Raw genomic sequence first — 25,633 nt, forward strand, 5'->3', positions numbered from 1 at the left:
CCATTTTTTCACTCGAGACGATTTTTCGTATGTTTGATTGATATTTTTACAATTATCTTAAAATGATTTCATACGCGATTAAACATTTGTTTTTACCTTTATACTTCAAAGAAGAACATTTGTTAAACATTAAATTTTGCGTATTGTTGTTTTGTGTTTTATAATATTTTGTAAAGCAATCTCCAAGATGCATTCTCTGTTTGTTGGGGCAAATATCACAGTAATATATGATCTATAGTATCAGACTTTATTCGTTCAGAGCAAACCCCTTGCAATCCTTTATAACTCCTGTTAGCATAACACATTGTAACTTATCCTCATTCAATCGGATTCCATGAATACTGCAGGTCGATTGTACGAGATAACAGATAATATAAACCGGACATTATAAAAAATAGCATGATTGTACGGACGTACAATACATTCGAAAAAAAAATTATTATTCTTAACAAATCATTGAAATAAAACGCTAACCCCTGGGTTTGCGCAAGTACAACCCCGACGCGTATATTGCAAAAAAAAGAAATATAGAACGAGTTAGTTGTACGAGAGGGAGGTCGATGACCGTTCCATATATTTCCTGAAAAACAAAAAATCCAAAAGAACGGCCGATAAAAAGGATTTCTACCTTAACCGAAATAGAGATCGCAAGCTACCGCCACATAGCGGAAAGAAAATGAAACTTAGGTTAATAACGGTGCGATGAGGAGGCACAAGCGTGGTAGCGCGAGGTAGCAGCAGTTCTGGAGACACGAATGCGTAGATAGCAGAGGTGTATCGGGAGGAAAAGGGAATGGCCGCTGCGGTACCGTCCTGGCCCCCACCAAGCACACCTGAACGAACACCTGAGCGTCCCTGGGGCCACCTCGGAAGGCACGGACAATCATTATTTCGCCAGTATAACACTAGACTCCATTCGAATCCGTCCTCATCGCTGCTGTTGTTGTTGTTGTCGTCTCGAGTCGATTTTTCGATCTTTGCGCGAACTTTTCTTACTTTCACGTAAAGAAAAGGAAAAGGAATAGAAAAGAAAGAAAGAAAGAAAAAGAGAAAGTATAACTTTTTTGTCTGTTTCTTATTCGTCTTCTTCTTCTTCTTCTTCTTATTCTTCTTCTTCTTCTTATTCCTCCTGTTTGGTGAACGGAACAGCGTCTTTCGTGTTGACTCCATCGAAGACAAGAACGGACCAGTCTTACGAACACACGCACGCATCCTGCATCCTGCATACACATCTACGTACTAACACGCTCATATCTATATATATAACGCGTGTGACAAGGAGGAAGAAATCTAAGAAGAAGAAGAGAATTGCCATCGACGAGAAGTCAGTCAGAATCGCGATACGATGACTCTCTTCTTGGGAAATAAGGAAAATGTGACGTGAGAGACCGGTCTCTGAGATCATCGACGTCGGCATACGTGATTTTTATAGCCTATCTCCTTTATTCTCTTCTTTAATCCTTATTTTTATATATATATATATATATAATATATATATATATTTCTCCCCCCCCCGTCGTATCCAAGATACAAAGTCACGCGAACGCGTGGACCATGCACGCTACCAAAATGTCAGCACGCGAGTGGTCAACTTTTCGTCTGATATCGCGCAGAATCGCAACTGCAGTCTGTTGGATCCTGGTGGCGCTATGCGTCAGCGAGGTGAGTTTGAAAATGCATTATAATATTTGTAAGCAACAACGTTTTTTGTTTTTAATATCTTTTTCCTTTCCTTTTCTTTCCCGTTAACGCAGATTGCGTTCGTTGTTTAAAAGCAAAAGTCATGAAATAAACAACAATCTTTATGATAATTTCTAATAGAAAAAAAAAAAAAATACTTTCATTAATACCCGATAGGAAATATTATGATTTTCTTTTTCTTTTTTCTCTTTCTTTTTATTTTCTCCCACGATACCCCAAGATTATTATTATTTTTTTTCGTGGTAACAATAAATAAAGTCGCACGAGTGCCTTTACAATCGCAAACTTTCTACAATATTTTTCCTATCCTACGCGATTAAGATCTATTATGTACGCAACATCTCTGTTGTCTTATTATATAATTAATTACGCGAATTAATTATAACCGTAATATTATATTATTATATTATATTATTTGTTTTCGATTGTGAGGCATGAAAAAATTCTACGAAACTATTGCTAGACGAGTGAAAAAAAAAAAAAGAAAACATTTTCGAATATTTCATACACGATATTCTACGAATCGTAACGAATAGATTTCAATAACCAAACGAAAGAGCAAACGAACGAACAAACAAAAAGTTCAAATGGCGGGGGTGGGGCGAGGGAAAAAAGAGGAAATACAAATGAAGAAAAATTATGCAAGGATTAAAATGCAAGTCGCGACGCATGCGCTTATGTATTTCGTTTGTTGAAACGTTTGCTTCGCCATTCGTGGAAATGTGTCTGGTAAAAGAAAGAGAAGAAGGGAAAAAAGAAAGAGGAGGACGGAGGAGATGCTGGGTGGTGGCGTGACTCTTCTTCCCTCAACTCTTCTCTTTCGTATTGGGGTTCAAAATATATGGGCTACATACACACACACACACATACACACACACACACACACACACATAGGTATATTTAACGTAGGTATATATATTCGCGTACAACGAAAAGTTGCAGCAGACTGTAGTAGAGTCTGCCTATTACGAGAAGGAATGCAACACAGCCACTCACACACAATAGTCTCCCGTTTCCTTCTCTTTCTTTGTCTCTTTCGTCCTTCTTCATCGTTCGTCTTTCTCTCTCTATTTCTCTTTCTTTCGTTGATCTCTCTTTGGTATGCAAAGGAAAACCTCGTTAAAACGTGTCGTTCTATGGGACATTTTCGTTTCTTTTTTTTTTCTTTCTTCAAACGACAATACTACTGCTACGTACTAACCCATGAAAATATAAAAGATGACGGATTGAAATAAAAAATATTTTTATATATTTTGTCAGAAGAATATTGTACAATATTATAAAACGAGAATAACAATATTACCATTTACAGTTTTGTCACGTTCTTCGACCTTGAGCGAATGCTATAGGAACGATGATGATGATGTAACATGCTTCGTAATACGAGTAGCAAAGAGTAATTCGCAATTACGTTGTTCCGCGAATCGTTGTGGCTAGGATGTTTTAAGTTTGATCGAAAAAATGTACGTAGAGTTTTAGTAACACTTTCCTCTCTCTCTCTCTCTTTCTCTCTTTACCTCTTTCTTGTTATCTATCATTCTTTTTTTCTTTCTCTTGCTAGAAGAAATACGAGACTGGTATGCAGAGTGGTACTTGTAAAATACTTTGTCCCCTTGGCTCCTTTCAACCATGATAAGATAATGCTAATGGGGTTGAATACTATTAAGTTAAATATTTTAAGCTCGTTCTCGAAGGCTTTTACTTTCTGTTTGGAATACACGATCGAACGTTTTATTATCGAGTGACCTTCGATCGATCGTGAATCGATAAAATGAACTAAGGTCAGAGGATGAACCTATTCGCTGATGCTCCTGCGTAAGAATTTTTCTGATTGAACGATTACGACTGAAATTAAAATCTACGATCCAATAAGCGCAGTAATGTCATTGATACTTTATTTGAGATTTTTATTAAGAAATTTAATTAAAAATAAAAAGGAAAAAAAAGGGAGAGAAATATAAGAAAGGATAGATAGATATCATCTTATCTAGGAAAATGGTTCAATTATATCGAACGTTATTTAGATAAATACAAGATAAAACGATAGTGATCGTTATCGTAAACGATGTTAATCGTTAACACAGGACAATGCAAGAAAATGAAATCGCTGGAAGGGCTGCAAATTCCTGATAAGTTTTATCTGATAATACGTTTAGATATTTATCTCTGTTAACTTCAACTGACCCTACTTTTGCGAGAAACATAAATTCTTAAAGTTAATCTCGCCGACGCGAGAAACATTTTCATTTAGCCTTGAAGTTTCTTCAAATTCCATCGGACATGATATGCATTATCGAGATCGAGGATCTAAGATGCAGCGAACGGCCTTCTAGAATCTTTTCTTTTTTTTTTAAATCTCGACTTCTCTCGTTCTCGATTTCTCAGCATAAAGACGAGCTATTTAAGTTTCCAATAAGTCGTTACAGTTATGATCAATAACTATCGTTACGAGATAATGATATATCAACTATGGTGGTAGAAGAAAAAAAAAATAAGAAGAAACAAATTACGATCGTCCGTTTTCTAATCGTAATTTTTTTCTAATCGTCTTATTTACCTCGAAATTGACGTAGTTGATGTTGTGTAGTAAAAAAAAAAATAAAATGAAAGAACTTGACTTATGTTAGTTAGAATGAATGCGTGAATGTCGTAGTCATACGCAGGAATACACGCCTAAGCTCGTCTATGACATAGAAACTCTTGTCCTCGAATACGCGTCCCGCATGAAATATTTCTCAACGTCTCATATGTCTCATTTCTCACGTAATCATAGGAATTTTTTTTCTCTCCCTCTTCGTTTCTTCTCTTTTTTTCTTTCTTTCCTTCTTTCTTTCTTATCTTGTTCTTTTCTCTTTAAATGGGTGATAACAACTAACAACTTTCTGCGGTAACTCGTATTTCTTTATGATACATCTACAACTGTGTTGTAAGGAACAAATTGATTTTCAGTTCTTCCATTCGGCATAAAGGTTAGCGACTTATAAATATTAGGATGAACCAAAAGTTCGTGCGTTTTTTAAAATTAATATCTCACTTACATATAAAGAAATTTTATTGATTTCCAAAAATTGCACTATCTGAGAAACAACACAATAAACTTACGAACTTTTGATTTATCCTAATAATCAATCCAAGGTAATATCCTTCTATTCCTATCTTTTCTTTAAATTGAAACCAACCTACGAAAACATTATAATTAAAAACTGTTAACGGTATTTAAACGTAAGCTAGATCACTGGATAATATAACATACTATCAAGGACGTAGTAAATAATTCTTTTGAAGATCATTATAAAAAAAGAGGAAAGTAAGAAATAACTGTTCGAAAATAAAGTATCCAAGTGGGATGTGTGGAAACGCATCCAAGTGCACCGTACCGAGAATAAAACGAAAGTCAGAAATTCCATCTTTTCTTCTTTATCTCTCCTTCTCTCTCTCTCTCTCTCTCTCTCTTTTTGTCGGACTCACATGTCCATTTTCGGAGAACGAGCGCTACTCCACGGGATAGTTCGACCTACGCTCGGCAGCCTTCGATACAGCAGCCTACGTTTAACCATAAGATAATAAGTCTTTTCTTTAAAGGATTGCGAAAGTGCGAGTTGAGGTCTCGTATGCCTCTCTCGTACAATACTCGGATACGTAATATCGAAACTTCGATCGTATTCTCTCTTTTTAAAACTCCTCCAGAGACGAGGAGAAATAGTTTATAATACTCGTTCACTCGTGTCCATTGAAAAAAAAATAGAGAAAGAAAAAAAGAGAATCTCGAAATTTTGAGTGATTATTTTCATTTTCTTCTCACCATATGTACCAATGATAAATTATTTTTATCCTAGTGATGTCAAAAAGATACTTTAACAAATTTTAACTTCAAATATTATTTTCAAAGTTTCAATTATTTCACCGGAAATAAATAATTTTCTTGACTTTCTGTACAATAGTGTTGTTAAATTAATTATAATAATATTATAATATAATTTTCCTCCAACTTATCCTGAATCTAAAAAGAGACACCTTTTTGCGTTGAAATAGATATAAACAAAATCACGGTAGAAATATTGTTAAAGTAATCCATCCGTTGTGTCAGTATTCTGAAAGAAAGACTACACGTTGCAAGGAATAATAAAATACTTTATATCATTTTTGTTCTTCTCTTAAGTTTTCGTCCTCCCTTCGGTGGATGTCCTTGGAACCGAAGAATGCTATTTGTCGTGATAAATGCAGTAAGCCGATAGGAATACCAGCAGCAGGTCTCTCCAGAGTGGAATCTTATACTTGATAGTTTAGATTACTTTAGAACACCGAATTTATAATTATCCAGTGTGGTTCTTTAGTTACATTTCTAAAGACGGGAAGAATGACTAGACTCGAATATTGCCTTGCATTTTCTATATTCAGTTATAGAAGCCTCGAGCGAAGATCTATGACAAGCAAACGTTATGATATCCAGAATGATCGATTAGTCCTTGCGAGATAGATCATTCTTCGATCGATTTATTGCCTTTGATATTCTTCAGAGTGAGGGGAAGGGGGTGTGGTTAATTTTTATTTCTCATTTCATCATTATTTTCTTAACAATGTCTTTGTAATAATCTACGATAGGAAATAAATTGAAATAACACTCATGTGACTTTAATTCCAAGTAACATAATGATTCTCGTTATATGATCATCGATTGATATTCATTTTAACGATCATAATTTATCTCTAAGAACGCAATTTTATTCGTCGTTAGGAATTTTGTAATCTTTCGAACGATCGTTGCTATTGTGTTGTTGTTGTTGTCGTTGTTGGTATTAACAATTATTTAACGGAATATCACGTGGTAAAAATGTAACAAGAATGATAGTAAACCTAGGAACGGGGAATCACGCATCGTTTCGAGCGTTTACGAGCAAGAGCAACGGATACACTACGTCAGTGCAAACGGAAACGAAAAAGAAAAGAAAAAAAACAAAACGTGTTCGTAGTAACCGTGATTAGTATGCTATAGTATGAGTATACTATAATATAACGATTTCATCCAAAACTATTACGGTATTCTTCTCGTTTTTCGTTATTTTCTATCTATTATCGCGATGTGTTACTAAATGTCAATAAAAGCGAATAATAGTTATTTTTCAAACGAAATATTGTTCATCGTAGAATACGAGAAATATTGTTGTCCATTTTTTGTTTGTTTTTTTTTTATTTATTGGATTGCATCGTAAAATACGTGATTTTTGTAATAAAAATATTTTGTAATAAAAATATTACTAATTAAAAAAAATTAAAAAATTAAAAAAAATTAAATATTATTAATTTAAATATTGATTTTGTAATAAAAATATTTGATGACAAAACTATAAAACAAATATCAATCGGCATTCATTTTCGGAACAATCGATAAAATATTATTGTTTTCTGTAGGAATGCATCAAATACAGTTCGTGACAATTTTATAAAGACAATTTAAAAGCTAACACATTTTATATTTATTAATTGACATTAACTTTCCGGACAGTTTAATACAATGAAATATGCAATATATAAATATATATATTTGCAAAATAAAATGGTGCGAATATGGTCCCGAGTAAGAATTGGTGGTTGGTTCTGTATTAAAAAGTTATTGCTTCCATCAAGAACAATTGTAATACGGGCGTGTTTCCACTGGCGTACACGAAGAATGCAGCGGAACGATAGAAATTCTATGCAAATAGAGGAATGTTTGTATTGTCATTATAACGGTACGAATAGTCAATGGTGACGTTGCAACAAACACGCTTGGCTGTTCTTCGTTCGCATTGGACCGGCAAATTTTGTCGGTGTGGTGATCGAGATATATTCTTTTTCTTCTTCTTCTGTAAAAAAAAAGATCATTGAAAGTTTTAACGGAATCGTCATCATTGTTATCATCATCATCATCATCATCGATAAAAATCTATACGAAGGAACATTTAACAAGATTAGATCAGATCTTTTCCTTTTCATCTCTTCGGATAGAAAAACATTATCCGATTACATAATACGAATATATCGAATATGATCGAATAGAAAAGAAGAAGAAAGAAAATAATAAATGACGCGATTGGACGCGGTTTTCATTGTATTCAAAAAATAATTCAATAAATCAACGAATCGAATAAAGACGTGTGCTAAAACCCTAACCTCCTCCCTTTCTCTCTTCCCCCAATAGAATAGATGGCGAAAAAACGTTTCCACTTACGTTGTTCGAGCGTGGCTGATCGATAAATTAATCGATTAAAGGAATGCAAATAAAGGTCGGTCGTTCTTATGCAACTATTCCCCCACCCCTATTCCCTTCAAACAGCACACACACATACACATATAACACGTGTCTCGGTTATATATTCGGGCTGTTTAAGCTTATAACGACTGTCCTCATCTTATCTTGAACGAAAAGCCGTCTGGCACTATTTGTCTCTTTCTACTGCAACGTCTGAGAGACTGACTCGTGAAGAGAGAGAGAAAAAAAAAAAGAAAAAAGAAATGGAAAGTTGGAAATTGCGAGAGCGACGAGAAAGGGTTCTCGTTCTTTTTTTTTCTTCTCTTTTTCATTTTCTTTTTCTTTTCTGAATGAAGGAGTCAGGAGCAACTGGACAACAGGGCCGGCCGGTACTGAAAAAGAATATAACTCCAAGAGTTACGATCTTTTGGATGGTATATAGGCCGCACGAAACGGCATATAACACGTGCCGCGTAAATTGCACGTTTATCCGTGAACGTATCGTACGTACAAAAAACTCCGTTACTATACTACCACGCGATGTGAGAAGGTAGTGTTTGCACGTGTGTGTATGTGAGTTGCCTCTGAAAGAGAGAAAAGGGCGGGACTTCAATATGTGTATATATAAACGTATCTTTTAGTCGTACATATTGAACCATATATTATCAAGAAAGATTTTGAAAATCTTTATTTTATGACAAAAGCTATTGCTATTGTACTACGATGATATCGTGACAATTTTGAAAATTCTTTTAATAAATGTTAGTCACGAACAACCGATGTTCGATAGGCATCGTGGTCAGACATGGTTCATTTTGTAGATACAAAGATACACTGGTATACTTATATACATATGTAAATGTGTTTATATCTTTACCTTACAAGTTAAACTCGTTCATTGACGAAAAAGGAAAGAAAAATAAAATACGTCGTGTCCTGGATTAATCGACAATTTTTATTTACCGAAAACAATGATATTTTTGAAAATTAAAACAACCAATTAGTTCCAGATATAATCTTTGAACGGCATTTATAATGATTAATTGAACAAAAAAAAACAGGAAAAATCTATGAGTTATCTTTTGGTTTGTACTGCTTGATAAATAAAACTCGTATATCCTTTAACCCAAGAAAATATCTCGTAGTTGTCAGTGAATGGGATAAGCCTCGTTAAATTTAAACTTTGCCAAAGCGTACTATATGTTACGGTATTATAACTTTATTTCTCTGTCTTGGTATTCCTATCGTTTCGCATGAAAGCCTGCCTAACGTTCGACTATTTTAGTTATTGTGTCAGCTAAATCGCGTTCATCAAAGTCTACAATTTTCGAATTGTCAGGTAGTAATAGGTAAGATTGATAAATCTATAAGTAGTTTGATTTAAACGAATACGATATAGAACCGTCGACGAGTTAAAACTGTTTGATCGTTGATTTGTTTGAATAATCTTTCGGTATCTCTCAGCTTGGAATAGACGTAAATCGTTCCGGATGATCGGGACCGAGTATTTCCTTGGATCGAAGCTAATGCATTATACAGTTTTATTTACAAAAGCAGGATCTAACACTCCTGTAATAAGCATGTATATAACGTTTGCATGACATCGTCGATAGTTTGCTGTAGGCTAAAAAAATCTTTTAATCTGACTATTACATAGATCTTTGCATACGTCAAGAAGATACGCGTAAGTACAGTGAGTGTACGTACGTCAAAATCAATGATAACCTTTAATGCAATAATCTCTTGTATAAGTTAAAGAAATAAATATATTAAAAAAAAAAAAAAGAGAAGAAATAAAAGAATTTGTACCGATGCACGCATAAGTAAGAATTCTTCTATGATGATCGTGAACGTTTAATAATTCTTCCGACTTAAGTCAAGTGTACGAATGAAATGGAAAATACGAGATGGGCTACTACCAACGACACACAACTGCGTCCATATGAAAGAAAGAAATAATCCCTACCTTACGGTAGGGTTCCCATTGAAGGAACACTTGAAAAATTTTTATCAACGTTTTACTCGAGAAAAGGTTAAGCACTTGACATGGCGTGATCCTTCGGAAACTCGTGTAGAGGTACTGTACAGCCGCAACAACACTTGCCCGTGGCAGTCGGCAAATCGGACATGTCGGTGAAGTTCATGATTTATGTTCGTGATTCTCCCTTAAGGCCTATGTCGGAACGAAATCGTCGAGGCGCGTTCTTTCTTTGCGCGTCATACGCGTATCTACCTTCGGTTCTTCTTCTTCGGTCGGTCTCTACAACTCGCTTCGAAATTTACAAAACATAGGCGTCATCCTTACCTCTTTCTCTCTCTCTCTCTCTCTCTCTCTCTCTCGATAAAAATGTGACTCTGATTTGCTTTCAGAGCCGAATTATTAAAAGAAGAAGAAGAAGAAAAAACAATATATTGGGGTGAACCAAAAGATCGTGCGTTTTCTTTTATTAATATTTACAAAAACAATCCATTATGCAGTTTCCAATGTAAAGTTTCAACGCAATAAAGTCACGAACTTTTGATACACCCTAATATTATACTTATCGCGAAATTTTCATTGAACATTTAATATATTTACGTCTTCCCCCGTTCCCCAGTCCGCAATCTTATTTCTATTATTTATATACGATCCGATCGCGATAATAAAATTGATATACCTAATAAAGTAATTCCTTCGCAACGATACAAGAACAAAAACAAAAAGAAACTTGAAGAAAGATTTTATAGATTCTGCGGTAATTATTCGCGTTGAACTCAATGAAAGTGAACGAGAGACAAAAAAAAGGTGCGTGGCGGGGGGAGGGAGCGGGGGAATAAAAAAAAATTAAAAGGAAAGAAGATAAAAGGTGAGATATCCGCGTACCGACGCCGATGGGTATACGAAGCATAATAATTCCTGCTCTCGCGAACTTGTACACGTGCGAGAGTTCGTCGTCGTCATCGTGAAACGTCTCCGAGTTGTAGCACACACACACATACATACATATATGTATATATATATATAGTAAATATATATACCTACATGCTTACATTGACCATACGGTACGTTCACGGACATTTGTGTATTGGTCTTAGTGCGAAATACTTAGAGATTCCCGGCTCGTACGAAATGGCATTGTCATAAACGCGAAAGCATACGCGTATCCTATCCTTGCAGTTAAAGCTTCTCGTACAACGGAGAGACGGACCAAACACAGAAAGAGAGAGAGAGAGAGAGAGAGAGAGAGAGAGAGAGAGAGATCACAAAGAAGAGAGGAGCCCGTTTTAATAGCGGGACGACCTCTGATGGTAATAAGATCGTTTTATATCCTTGCCTCTTCCTTTTTTACTTCTCTCCCTGTTTCTTTTTTCTTTTTAATATACACGTGTGGGTGTTTTTCGCGTCTCTCTAGCTCTCTATCTCTCCGCCTCCCTCCTCACCCTCTCTCCTCCTATTCTCACCATTTCTCTTTTTACGCGTTCACATATTATACGCTTACGTTAGTCCCTTCTATCTATCTATCTATCTATCTATCCATCTCTCTCTCTCTCTCTCTTTCTCTCTCACACACAAACGCACACACTCTTTCCCACTCATTCACTTTTTCATCCTTCTTACACGTATACACTTTCACTTTTCTCCGTTAAGCGTGCGTTCCGTTCGATCGTACCCCTTCCCCCTCCTTTCTCCCTCCCTCCCCAACACTTTGACAATCAAACAAACTATACCTTATCGGTGGATACGATGATGAGTCATAATAATGAATCGTTCCGAAATACTATTTTTTTTTAACACGTTATTTATTCGTTCGTGGATTGGGGGAAAAGTGATGGAAACAATTTTTTAATTTAACGAACAGAGAGAGAGAAATGTTAAGAGAAATAGTAGAATATTAAACTTGTTGAAGTTGAAGTCGGTTCAGACACGCAGCATGTTTTTTATTGCTTTCATTTATTGCCACGTGAGATGAAAGTGGTTTTGCTTCTGAACTGTTGCTACTAATAAACGAGGAGGCAACGAAGATATTTTTTAAAATTGAAACGGTTTGCTCTTCGACGCACTTCTTCTTATTTCTCGCTTTCACTTTCGTTTTTCGGTCCGCAACCAAAGTGGGTGGGCTAATTTTCTGGGTCACGGTTGCGAAACATTTTGCAGTTCAATAAAGACTGTTCAAGAATCTTTTTTCAAATTTCTTTTACAAAATGAAACATTAAATATAATAAGTGTCGGGGGTTAATAATAATGTTTTTACTTATATATATATTAAAAATATGAAAAAATAAAATGATCTGTCGAAAGAACGGCTACTCGAAACCGTTTCATATATTCTCGTATTAAAACTCGAAATCTATAAATACTCCCACGTCGATATCTATAAACAATCATTTAAACAAAATTCTCTCTTTTCTCTTGAACAGTTTTACGAAAATATCGAATGACCATAATCCACCTCGATACGTTTCGATAAGAAAATATCACAAGCACTTACGCGTTTCACTTAATCGTAATATAACTTCGAATTATTTCTACACGCCTTATTCCATAACCGAGTATCGTCAAAAAATATGAGATAATATAAAAGAAAAAAAAAAAGGAAAAATTAGAAAATACGAACCAAAATTTTTCTATCCTTAAATGCATTGCAAAAATTACGGGGGTCGTGTAGAATATCGAAATAGTTTTCGCGATACGATTTTAAATAAAATAAACTTATCAGAAAAAAATACTTTTTATTTTTAAGAAATACACGTGATACAATTATATATTAACGTTTAGTTTCCTTTTTTCTCAGGATAGGAAATTATATATTTTAAATAAAATAATTGAAACAAGGAGAAAAATAAAATAAATAAAATCGTTCATCATATATCCTCGTCCTACGAGATTTAAAATCGAATTACTGTTTCGTTATCTGGAACGATATGAAAAAAATTTTTTAAAATATAGAGAAAAAAGTAGAGAAATTACTAGGTTTCTTTTCTCGCCTTGACTAGATGCATTGGATACATTGTCGCCTTTGAGATCATTTTCTTCGGGGGAGGGGGAGGGGAATGAGAAAAAGAAGATAGAAATGGAATGATGTGAGAGAAGGAATTAAAATCTATCCGTAATCTGATAAGCCATAACCATGGAAAGTTACTAATGCGTTGCTTTCACTCTACACGCTTTCGAGAGCATCGATGAACGTAAGAGAAAGAGAGAAAGAGGGGGTGGGGGCAAGGGAGAAATGGAAAGAAAAGGAAAAAAAATGAGAGAAATAACAACGTAATAAAAGTTCAAATGTAGAAATGAGAGAGAAATAGGAAATAACGTACGACATGATATCGATAAAGGAGGACTATTAGGGGTGGGGGGTAGGGTGGTGGAGGGGAGACCATTAATTAACGATCGAATAGCCACGAGTTTTGATCCGATAACGTGAAATTATTCTTGCGTTAAGGATTTATTACTTTCATATATCACGTGGTATTAACTATACTTACGTTCATTGAATTCTCATTAACGCGTGGACTACACGAACCTCATCATGTTCCTGATTAATCGATCAATCCCTTAATTAACGTGAAGTACTCTTGCGTGTCGTAAAAAACTAATTTTCCCTCTCTCTCTTTCTCTCTTTTTTTCTTTCTTTCGTATCGTCTCTATCAACCTATCCATCTTTTCCTTCGTGATACTTACCTTTTTAAAAAAAAATAAAAAAAAAACATACCCATACGAGAAGACGATATGTAATTTTAATCGTATTAATCAAATAATATCACTTATACTATACTTTTAAACGGCGTATGTGTTATTGAAAAAAACCAATTAGAAATAAATGAAAATAGTAATTTTCTTCATATTTTGATTATTATCACGGTAAATGAATCAAGACGCGTGATGTAGAATTTACACTCGCAAGATTAACTTAAGACCATAAAATACGTCAAAATAAGACGGTACTTGTTAATAAGACTTTACCTTTTATTCTTCAGGTAACAACCTTTACCCGTGTGTATGTATTTTAAGCAATAGATAGTGGAACCTCCTCCTCTCCTTCTCCTTCTTTGCCCTCCCTCCGAACAATGTCTTCATAAATCCCTTCGTACTTTTCTCTCTTTGAATCTTCGAGGCAGCAAAGATACAAGAAACAAGAATGAAGAAAGATAAAGAACGAAGAAAGATGAAGAAGAAGAAGAAGAAGAAGAAGAAGAAGAAAAGATGCGAGCCTTCTTTTGACAAAAATTCCCCGCAGGGTCCGTTCGGGCTTAAGTCTTACGTTGTTTTAAAATAAAAAGATAAAGAGAGAGAGAGAGAGAGAGAAAGAAAAGAAGGGAAAAAAGAAAAAGCAAAAAAAAAAGAAACGAGGAAATAAAAAGGGGAAGAAAGTGGTTAGACCAACGAGTCCAAACGAGGCAAGGGTCAATAACATACGTTTTGACTTTGCGTTCTTTTTTCCTCGAAGGATAATTCCGGAGACTGGGTCCTCTCCCCTCTACTTCTCTTTTCTTTCTTTCTTTCTCTCTCTTTCTCTCTCTTTCTCTCCATATTCTTTCTGTCGACCAAGTCTAAGGAACGCTGACGAGAGAATTCCGGGCCCTTTGCTCTTCTTCTTTTCTTCTTCGTCTTCTTCTTCTTCTTTTTCTTGTTCTTTTCTTCCAGAGACGAAAGAGCAAAGAATGCTTTTCTCCTTCGGTGCATTCGTTGCATACGCTGCAGTTAAACTCTTCGATTATCTCACTCCGGTCAGTACTACTTAAAAATTCGTTGTAATTAAAACGATCTAAAAAATCTTATTGGAAATTCTTTGAAAAGTTTTATCACAAATTTAATTCATCTAGATAATAAATATATAAATTTAAATTTATTTTTTTCTATAATAGGTATAGAATGAGAAAAATGATAATTATTATTACTTTTTTTTTTCTTTTTGTTCTCTTTGTCACCGAAACTTTATTCATTTTCGCATTTGCAATAAGTAGTAAGTAAAGAGAAAAAAATATATCAAGTTTAGAACTAGAAAAAGATAAGGGTCAAAAAATGAAAGATTAACGTTCTGCAAACGATATACTTCTGCGGTCGAGTCTCGCGGTTGCATGCTTGTACTTGGGTGTGCATTATCGGAATGCATTCAAACTTCCACGTAGAAACATAGAAATAGAGATAGAGAGAGAGAGAGAGAGAGAGAGAAAGAGAAATAAATAAATAAGGAAAGAAGTTGAAAATTTATAAGAGATAAATCTTTAATACAATATTATTACCAAGCAAGTAAATTGCATATTTCGATAACGCACGCAAACTTTAGTAAATCTCACTTCCTATTTCTTTAAACTCTCTTTTTACAAATTCGTCTTTGTTTATTTCTCTATTTATTTTTCATTCCATCATCCCTTCCCCCTCCACCTATCTCAACTCATTTTCTTTCCTTTTACATTCAACTCTTCTAATTATTTCTTAGACGCACGTCGTAATTCTTCTTAGCATCGATCGAACTTAGCGATACCGCGAAATTCTCTATTTCAACGATGAAAAATACGATACGTAAGGATATGCGTGTATATGGGGTGATTCGGACAAATTCTTCCAACATATATCACGTTCTCGCTTTCTTATTATCTTTTACTCTTTACTATTGAGAGCTTAAACTCGTATAGATAAAATTTATAATTCATAATTCAATAAATATATAATCTTTTCTTTTTTTTCTTTTTTTTAATACTAACTAAACTTTACATACATCGATCCGCGGTTCGATAATTATTACTCTGTAAAATATGATAAGTGAATTTGTAATAAAAAAAAACAAACTTTTAGATCAAACTAACATTAAATTAATAATCGTAAGAATCGTAAAGAGTGCAATTTTTTGTTTTCGTGTGTTAAAGATGGACAATTTTATTTACGCGTGAAACGATTATTCTTAAATTTCGTAGAACCGAATAGAATCGGTTTCACTCGGCTTTTACTAAAGCGAGTTTAATAGACGTGCAAATATTTTCATTGGCGAACGTAATTTCTGTTTGCCTTTCTCTTCCTCTCATTCTACTTCTATCTCTCTCACTCTCTCTTACTCTTTCTCTCTCTCTCTCTCTCTCTTTCTTTCTCTTTTTCTTCGTCACTGTAAGCGTTATTTTAAGTGCGTACACTCATGGCGCATTCCACAGGAATTCTGATTACATCACGTCGCCGATCCACAATCGTTGTAGCATTCCTTTTTTGGCCTAACTAAAACGAACCCGGTGTGACCGTGAATTCGATAGTTAAATAATTACGCGACTACATCCAAATTCGTTTTACTAATTAAATCCCCTCGTATATTCAAATTGAAATGACGATCACGTTTATAACACAAAACAAAACAAAAAAAGAAATGTGTCATTCCGATTTGTCGATAGATAACTATAAAATATGAAAATACATAATAAATAAATCGAAATCAAATGAAAATAAAAATAAATAAGAAAGAAAGTAAAAAAAGAGGAGAGAGGGTAGGGGATAAATTAATCATCGAAAACGATTTAAACGTAGTGTCACGTTTCATTCGAAAAGTAACGAGGATCCGATTTCAAAAGGAGAATCAGATTCCCCCTTTTAAGGATAAGAGGAACCATCATTCTTTTCTAACTTACGATCGCGCATCCTTCATTTGATATACGACTAAAGGAACATTTAGGCTCGTGTCCTTGCAAAATACACCCACACGAAGAAAGATCTTTCGATCTTCGAGCAAAACTTCTTGGCTCGTCTTCTCTCCGCGCGGATTTTCGTTTATATACGTACACACACACACGTGCACACACGTACATATAACATACATACAACATAATACTATATTATCGGAGTTAGTAGAAGTGGTTCAGACGCGGCATATGAAATTGAAAGTTAGCGTGGGTTGCTTGGCTACCGCCCAGACCGGTCTAACTTTACTTGTCCATTAAGTCGCCGATTGGAACAAGAAAATGTCCCTACTTTCTTCCTCCATACTACTACTATACCTTTTGAAGTTTGTTATAGACATTGCCAATCATTTTCTTTAGCCGCTAATATTCTTGATTAATATACATACAATTATATTCCGCTTGTGTCTCTTTGTTCTCTAAAATATATATATACATTTTATCCCCCCCTTCTTAAACCACCTCGAGTTATGTCCTTGACTTGAAAGATTAGATTATGCGATTCGATATACCATTTAATTGCAACTTCCGAGTCTTATTCAAACTAACCTGGTTAGAGAAAAAGAAAAAGAAAAAAAAAGAAGAAGAAGAAGAAGAAGATTGAAACAAGTAACATATAGTTACTATTTAAAATATTAATTACAACGATTTAGTCGTCATATAATAAAGAATAAAAAAAGATATTCGAATGCCTAGGAGGTCTTTCTCTTAGTACGTAGAAATATGTAATAGATTCTACATAATACTACATAGTAGTATAGTGTACCATAGTAAAAGTAGATATAGATCCTATAGGTAGGATCCAAACGATCATAGTCGTAGATCGTAGTAATTAACGGGTAAAAAGGTGCGTCTAATATTTCCTCGTAGTATGTAAGTACCTACCTATCTACCTTACTTACTACTACTACTACTTATATATCCTTTTGCACACATAGGTCGGCGGTCAATTATTGGACACGGAATTTCAACCGACGGTAACGGCGACGTGTAAAGCCGGTTATATGACGATTCGCGTGAATCTCAACCAGAGCTTCGTAGGCGCGGTTCACGCCAGGGATTATCGGAGGCCTCAGTGTATGGTACCCGGAAATGGTTCTAATCACGCCACGCTAGGGATAAACCTACTTGCAACAAAAGAAGCACCGGATTATTGTGGAGTACTCGTTAACAATGTAAGAATGTAAAACAGAAATAAATACATGTAACTTTCCATTCCATGTTAACGATGCATGTTGTTAAATGTAATGCAATCAAATAGAATTTTTTTATTTTGTCAACAGCTAATCGTTGTCAGGTTTCATATTAATGATAAGTAAATATATAAAAGTTGTTTTAATATTACAGAATACGGAAGAACGATCGGTACCAATAGCTGTGAGGATACACAAGACATTAGAGCTTGCCGATGATAAATTTTACGTTATCACGTGCGGCAAAGCGGGTTTTAAAAATGCTAAGTAAGTTAAGATACGAGAAAAACACCGGCAACATCCGAAGAGATAATTACTCTCATTTGTTTTTTCAATTTATAATATCTTGTTTTACGTTAAATGTAATGTAGTATTTAGCTTATATATTATTCTACATACATACACACACAAATAGAGTTACAATTAATTAAAAGTTACGTTTTTTTCAAGGAACGAAACATCGTTGGTGTCCTTAAGACTCTTGGACGGTTCTCGTAGAGTTCAAGAAGCTATTTATGGTCACAACTATACCCTAAGAGCAGAAATTTCTCGTCCGGATGGTCAGTATTACGTTTTATTATACGACGTGTGTTTTCCCCTTTGAGACGCTGGTTAAAGCGAGTCGAGTTGGCTAACCTAACCGTGTCTCTTGCATAATTTTCCTTGTTTCTTTTTTTTTTTACAAGTTACTCCTTTCGTTTCGCAGGAACCTACGGTATCAGGGTAAAATCTTGTTTTGCGTTTAACAAAAAAAATGCTAGCGTACAATTGATCGACGAAAGGGGGTGAGTATACTCTAACAAGATCATTACAATTTTTTTGTAAAAGAATCCTTAAAACGTCGTTCTTCTTCCCCCCCCCCCCCTGTTTACAGATGTCCCGTTAAAGCGCGAGTCATGACGAAATTTATATACGATCGAAACACCGGGACAGCGGATGCCACATTGTTCTCCATGTTCCGCTTTTCCGACAGTCCACAAGTGCATTTTCAATGCGACATAGCTGTTTGCAGAGGTGAGCATACCACCATAAAGCGCTATACCGTGAAACGATTTCTATCAATGAAATTAGTGACTAACGAATCTAGGTCATTTAATGTGATTCAAAATATTTAAATAATCATTCCAACCGACGATCATTAAAGATTTTATTTATTATACCTCTAAACGGGATCATTTTAATTTACGTATAGTAAAATAAATGATCTAAGTCGTAACTGAACTCAACTATTATAGTTTGTTTCGTATTTCTATGGAAATATGTTAAAAAATATTATTCCTTTATCAAATATCGTTAAATGAATGAATTAATTGTTGATTAAAATTCATAATCGTTCGTTAGGAAGTTGTGGAACTCCGATATGCGAGGATGACAAGGACGAAGGAATAAAAGGAGGCACTTCTTCTATCAGTGGACAAAACGTAGTCGGTGAAGAAGGAATCCTACTTGCCGGTACTAGCGTTTACGTTCTCGATCCAGGAGAAAAACCTAGTAAGTTATTTTATTCGAGATATTATTATCTAATTATAATTCTTAAATTATATCTAATTTTAAATTCTAATATAATATAAATTTACCGAGCGTGTTCTTATAAATTAATATAATTATATATTAGATTTTTGAAAAACATATGATTTCATTCCACGTAAAGAAGATTATCTGTAATAACGATAGATACTAGAAATAATTGACCTATAAAATTAATTAATGATTTATATAATTGACAAAGTTATATACATATTAAATAAAACATTTTCTTCACAGTGGTGCAAGCTTCCTACGAAGAGGGCAGTATTCATCCGTTATGGTTGTTGTGGTTGGCAGTAGCACTAGGAATCTTGTTTTTAATAATGCTAATCATTAACATATTCCTATGCTCGGCTATGACCTGTAGCTGTTCTCAAACCGACATTATCGAAAAGGAGCCATCGATTGAAGATTACGATCCTTACCGTAGCTGGCACGGTTCTCAATACGGGTCGAGGTTTGATTTAATTAAATTCTTAATGCGGCTTACGTTGTTTCGTAACAACGAATCAATCAATGACGTTGTTGAGAAACACAACTAGGTTGGCACAAATTCTTTCTTTTTTCTAAGATCAGAACGGAACGTTAATATACTCGTAAACGTGTCTTCTGATACATACGTTCAACTTTCTCTAAACTGCGTTCAATTTCATTACAAAGATTTCTATTAGGTATGTATACTGCGTAAAAATGATTGATATCGATGAAAAATTTTGTAGAAAAAACCAAACGTTATTATTCATAGAAAATATGATAATGTTATTTAATAGACGTTAAGAATATTAAAATTTAAATATGTTTATATCATCCTGGTAAAGGGTTAGATTTGCATAGTTTTATTTTAATTTAGAAGCCTCTGTAATTTTTTGTTCAGATAAATAGATAAATAGATAAATTAAACGTTAAATGTGTCTACTTGGCACGTCGGCGCGAACTGTTATTGTTATCCGTCCTGATCGAAGATTAAAATCGAGTTTACAGTATACATACAAACGAACATTGTTTTGTTTATATTTCAAAGTCTCAGATTGAAAAGTCTCAGTACAAGTTAAACGCTCGAAGCATTAATATCATTTAAACGTATTCTCATATTAATGAATAATTAAACGATTAATATTGATTTCATTTATATAATCATTATAGATATTCGTTAAACGGCAAACAAGGATACGCTTCTGGTGGTTCAACGATGAATTCAACAAGGTCGATATCAACTAACAGCGATCATTATGCTATAGTTCATTCTCGTCCTGGTAGCAGATTTTCCGGTCCTGGACAAAAGCAACATCACCATCATCATCACAGAGGTCCACCCTCGAATATGGGCTCACATTATTCTGGAAAATAATGCTCGATCACGATTGTTTTAATTAATTTCATTATTTCGATGATTGATACATTTTATGTTCGTTCATTGATTCACTTCTAATAGAACATTTTTCTTTTCTTCTTTTTCTTCTATTCTTTAGAAGAAATCGAGAGCTGATACAGATACTTAAACGCCGAAAACAAATAAATATAATATTAACATTTAGTATACTTTTATATATATAATAGATTAAGTATCATATATAGTTGCTAATTCATCCATAGTACGGCTATGTACGTCATTTTCTTTTTTTTTTTTTTTAAGTAATTCTTGATATTACTAAACGTCTCTACGATGGTTCTCTTGTCAACTCTTGTCAACTCTTACGAATATGTTCATTTAGTTAATGAATATTTTTTCGTTCTTTCATTCTCCTTCTTCTTCTTCTTATTTTTTTTTTTAAGTGCGAATTTAGTTATCGTTTACGAAAATCTATCGTTTTCATAGCAAGTTGCATGTATTGTATTATATAACAGTCATAAAGTATAGTCAAACTTAGCAATAATATTTCTTTTGTCGCAATATTAACTCTAATTAAGCAACGACGAGTGAATGCTTATTGTAAATAATATCATGAAACGTAATGCATATAACAATATCGTTGATCGTTAGTAGCATCTAAAATCTTGCAAACAACACGATATATCAAAAAAGAAAAGAATATAATCTTGTATTAATAAGTACTTTTATATCGATAAGCGTGCAATACGCTAATTAAAATTGTTTTCTACATGTACGTACGTATGCATGCCGACTGTTGTTATTTTACTTATACTAAAAATTATTATCGTAATAATTAGACGATATTTTTTATGGAACAAATGTGTAATAAATGACACATTACTTACAAACTATTTTATACTTTGTACTTGAAAAATCAATCAAAAAAAGAAAAAAATATAATAAACTTTATAGAAACTAATTTGCGTATTTGTGCACAATTATATTATAATTTATATTATAATTATTTATATAATAAGAAAACTAAGTTGCATAAATTAAAATATACTCACCTATGGAAATGTTAAATCAGAAGATCAATAGAAAGTCAAATTTTCTTTCTTATCTTTCGTGATTTTTTTTTCTCGCGCAGTATTAATAATTCAACAAGAATTTCACTTTTTTTATCGATTGCTATTATACATATAGTACAAAGGATTATTGAATCAATAATAAAAATGTATAAGTCTTCATTAAAACTATATCTTCCATGATTTTTATACATATATATATATATAACGGTTTATTATAGTTACATGTATTTTATCATCAACAATAGTAAGAAAATGTTCCTAGAGAATCTCTAAATAGAAAAAAGTAATAAAAAACAAAATCGTTTAGTTACTAAACGTCCGTATTACAAATTGAAATAGATTAAATAATAAAACAAGAGGTAAAAGAGTAATGAATAAAGTAAAAATAGATCAAACAAAATGTGTGTGCCAGGAACACTTTCTTCACTCTTAAAAAAATGACACATACTTTATGTTGACTGAAGAAAAAGACGTGTCAACAGATTAACAATTAGAAATCGTACGAAAATATGCGTTAGATCCTATCGATTTTAAGCATTAATTAAGGATAATCGTTTAATATTCTAGCGTACTTTTAATAGGTGGTTCTAAATTTTTATCTACAAGTGAATTTATAATGTAATTCTGTTACATTATATTACGTGAGCGCGCAAAAACGCGTAAGTAAATATATTTATACATATATATATACTTATATAGATCGCGTTAGTGCAAGCTTTTTACTCGCGACATTGCACACAATATGAGCATTGTTTATTTTTTCTAAAAGAAACGAAAAAGAAGATGAAGAAGAAGATGATGAAAAATGAAATAAAATACAACGGAGCATTAATTGTGATCGCAAAGGGTCTGCAAAAGAAAATAAGGGTTGCATTAAAGTTTAAATAAAAATATTAACGCGTTAAAAAAAAAATAATCTCTAATTTCATTCATAAATTTGTCAAATTTCTTTTTCTCTCAAAAAATTCACTTTTTCATTTGATTTAATTTATAAGCAACAAAAAGGGACAAAAATTAGAATCCGATTAATGATATTACCGTTTCAAAAAAGTATCCTAAGACCTACATGCGTATAACAATCAACATAGAATTTGTCTTCTTCTCATAGATCTTACATCGATGGAAATTCAAAGGTATTACAATAACCTTGATACTACGCTTTAACACGTAGTGCTATATTAAAATGCAACTTTGACTTATGCATGTCGCGAGGCACGCTAGAACACATATACACATAAAAATACATCTCCACAGTTAGCGTTTGCTCGTTACGCTAGCGCGCATTTTATTTTCCCCTAACTAATCAATAAGCGCAATTATGAAATCTCGATTTATCGATGGTTACATGAGTCGTTCGTTCGTTCGTTCATTCGTAAAAATCGAGAATCGAGAATTAATGTGTATCACCTATTTAATATTCACTTCTTCCCTCTCCCACCCTCACCGCAAATCTCTCTCTCTCTCTCTTTTCCTATGGTGTCCTCTAAGTCACTACATTCCCCGTTGCTCCTAATCCTTGTTAATGTCTCGTTAAAACGTAATGACTATTTCTACAATTATTTACAAAATGTTGAAATGCATTGTAGTTAGTGGAACTCTTATTGAATCACTCTAATAATGAGCGGATTCAACCCTAAAACTTCATTTCCAAATGCTCAACATCGAGATACAGAGCTTGGAAATCGAAGGATCGTTTAACAAAAAAATACAAAAAAAAACCCCTGTCCTAAAAGACCGACACGATTCGAGTAAGAATCCATTTGGGTCGAATCGGTCTTTAGGATCGATACGTGAATATTATTAGACTAATTTATTAGACTATGTAAGATTACCGAATAACCCACTGAATTATAGCGAATTAAACAAAGATAGAAGAAAAGAAAAGAAAAAAAAAACAAAAAAAGAAAAGGAGATATAAAAGAATACCTTACAAAAATATATTATACAAATTAACTTTTACGCTGCTTTGAACGATTTCGATTTAAAAAAGTTCTTTTTTGTTTGTTTGTTCTTTTTTTCCTTTGTTTTTTTTTTGTTTCTATTTTTTCTAGCCGAACAATCAATGATATAAGCTATCTAACGGTAATGGCGGTGTTATAGGTGGCAAGTGATTACCGCAAACTGGGAAATTTGGTGGTACGGGTGGAAGATCCGCGTGCGTACCAACGTGTAAAATTAGATTCATGCCGATCAATATGTGGAAGAGGAAGTGACAATGGAAGAGCCAATATCCTGTTGGGAAGAAAACAAAATACAAAATTAACGTATTAACAAATGAAATAATAATTACGATAAAAAAATATGTCTGATATAATGTGATAACGATTTTTACGATGAACATTTACCTGGATTATCGGCACGGAATCTGAAAATAACATAACCGTTGTTTGGCACAGCAATGGTATCCTTAGCAGGTGGTAAATTAAATTGTCTGTGAAGTAATCCTCTCTTGTCTAGATCCAACGCGTGTTTTAAATTAATTTTCTTTACGTTTTTATCGGGTGAACGACCAATACCGATCACGTTGAACGCGTATCCGTGTAAATGGAATGGATGCGACAAATTTGGTTGTTGTACTGTTTAAAGAACAACATTTTAATTGCATTTATTGTCTTTCTATTTATATATTAATTAATTCTATTTCTTAATTATTATTAATATTATATAAGTGTTCTTAATTATATTTATTAATTAATTATAATTCTTTCGATTAAATACATATCGATGAAACTTACCCTCGTCTACGAGTACAACTTCAACAACCGCGTTGTGTGGTATGTCAACTTGATGCGTGCACATACAATTAGCACCACAATCGGCAGGTCTGTTATCACCATTGCAAAATTGTTCAGGTGGTATATCATCGATTTGCGAAAGCAACGGTGCCGGTGGAAACGTAAAAGATATCTCGTCTACGAGCGAAATCACATGGTCTCCAGTCGGTGCAACTAAAGTTATCGATTGAACGATCATTAGAAATAATATAATAAAAGATGTAACGTAAACGAAAAAATACGAAATTGGGTTTTTGCCCCCTCCCCTCCTCGTGTGTTAGAATTAATCATCACTTTATTCTTTTTACCTAAGAAACGATTGTAGGTTTGGGGTTGGAAGACTTCTTCCGGTCTGTAGAAGAGAAAACGGAATGGCAAGAATATTTTGACGTCGGGACGTTGTTGTAGAATACCTTCGTCTACGTGACGAGCGTTTTTCAATTGGCTAACACAAATAGCATCTTCTCTGGGACGATTGCAAATGGCATCGAGTGGATTCAATACCTAGAATCGTGAGAACGAATTTCCTTTCATATCAAAATTCATCATCAACGATTGTAAAGAGGAACGTTATAGGTGAACGATATTGAAAAAAAAAAAAGTAATTCTCGAATTTGTAATATCTAATATATGTACTTACGACACCCTGTGGAAGACCATAATCGTACGTGGGTGGAGTAGAAGTTGGTTGATAAGGGCCACGTGCATAACGCAATATAGCTAACTGTTGGGCACGCGGAATTCCACATTCACCGAGTGCACGTACTTGGATCCAATATGCTCCGACTGGTTGGTCGGCGTTTATCACAAAGTCATAACGTTCGCCTAAAAGAAAACGAAAAAGAAAGAATAGTCTTTTAAATAATTTTTCTAAGAAAACAAAAACCGGGATGAGAGGCGTATCGAACTTACCAGAAAATGAGATGATGGTGTTCACGTTTACAGGATGAACGGATTCACCGTCGGTTGCGATGACAGATAAAGCGTGACCTTCGAACGTAATTTGAGCCGGACAAACAGATCCAAATGAATTGATAAGTCGGAAACGATAACGGCGTCCAGGTGTTATGGTAAAAACTTCTAGCGGTGTATTAGTCATGAAACCAGTATTTGGATCCTATAATTGAAATATGATATTCAATTATATTACGTGGATATTAATAATTATT

General features: G+C 33.9%; 2 protein-coding genes across 2 annotated transcripts in view; one reads left to right on the forward strand and one right to left on the reverse strand.

Annotated features, from left to right (window-relative positions):
* Positions 1-732: 732 nt before the first annotated feature.
* LOC122519290 lies at positions 733-21,575 on the forward strand. Its single transcript, XM_043638655.1, has 9 exons — positions 733-1,662; positions 17,506-17,742; positions 17,915-18,027; positions 18,211-18,320; positions 18,467-18,545; positions 18,635-18,774; positions 19,102-19,251; positions 19,525-19,744; positions 20,431-21,575. The coding sequence occupies exons 1-9, from the start codon at positions 1,555-1,557 to the stop codon at positions 20,633-20,635; spliced, it is 1,362 nt and encodes a 453-aa protein (XP_043494590.1). The 5' UTR covers positions 733-1,554; the 3' UTR covers positions 20,636-21,575.
* A 1,911-nt stretch (positions 21,576-23,486) lies between these two features.
* LOC122519292 (laccase) overlaps positions 23,487-25,633 on the reverse strand; it is a 33,970-nt gene continuing 31,823 nt past the window's right edge. Inside the window, exons 5-10 of the mRNA XM_043638659.1 lie at positions 25,377-25,581; positions 25,105-25,289; positions 24,773-24,968; positions 24,426-24,638; positions 24,036-24,266; positions 23,487-23,922 (exon numbers count right to left, since the gene is read on the reverse strand). Coding sequence (XP_043494594.1) covers positions 23,750-23,922; positions 24,036-24,266; positions 24,426-24,638; positions 24,773-24,968; positions 25,105-25,289; positions 25,377-25,581 — 1,203 coding nt within the window. The 3' untranslated portion in view covers positions 23,487-23,749. The remainder of the gene's footprint in view (positions 23,923-24,035; positions 24,267-24,425; positions 24,639-24,772; positions 24,969-25,104; positions 25,290-25,376; positions 25,582-25,633) is intronic.

The sequence above is a fragment of the Polistes fuscatus genome, unplaced genomic scaffold (genome assembly GCF_010416935.1).
Source record: "Polistes fuscatus isolate 324 unplaced genomic scaffold, CU_Pfus_HIC Scaffold3, whole genome shotgun sequence".
NCBI lineage: Eukaryota > Metazoa > Arthropoda > Insecta > Hymenoptera > Vespidae > Polistes > Polistes fuscatus.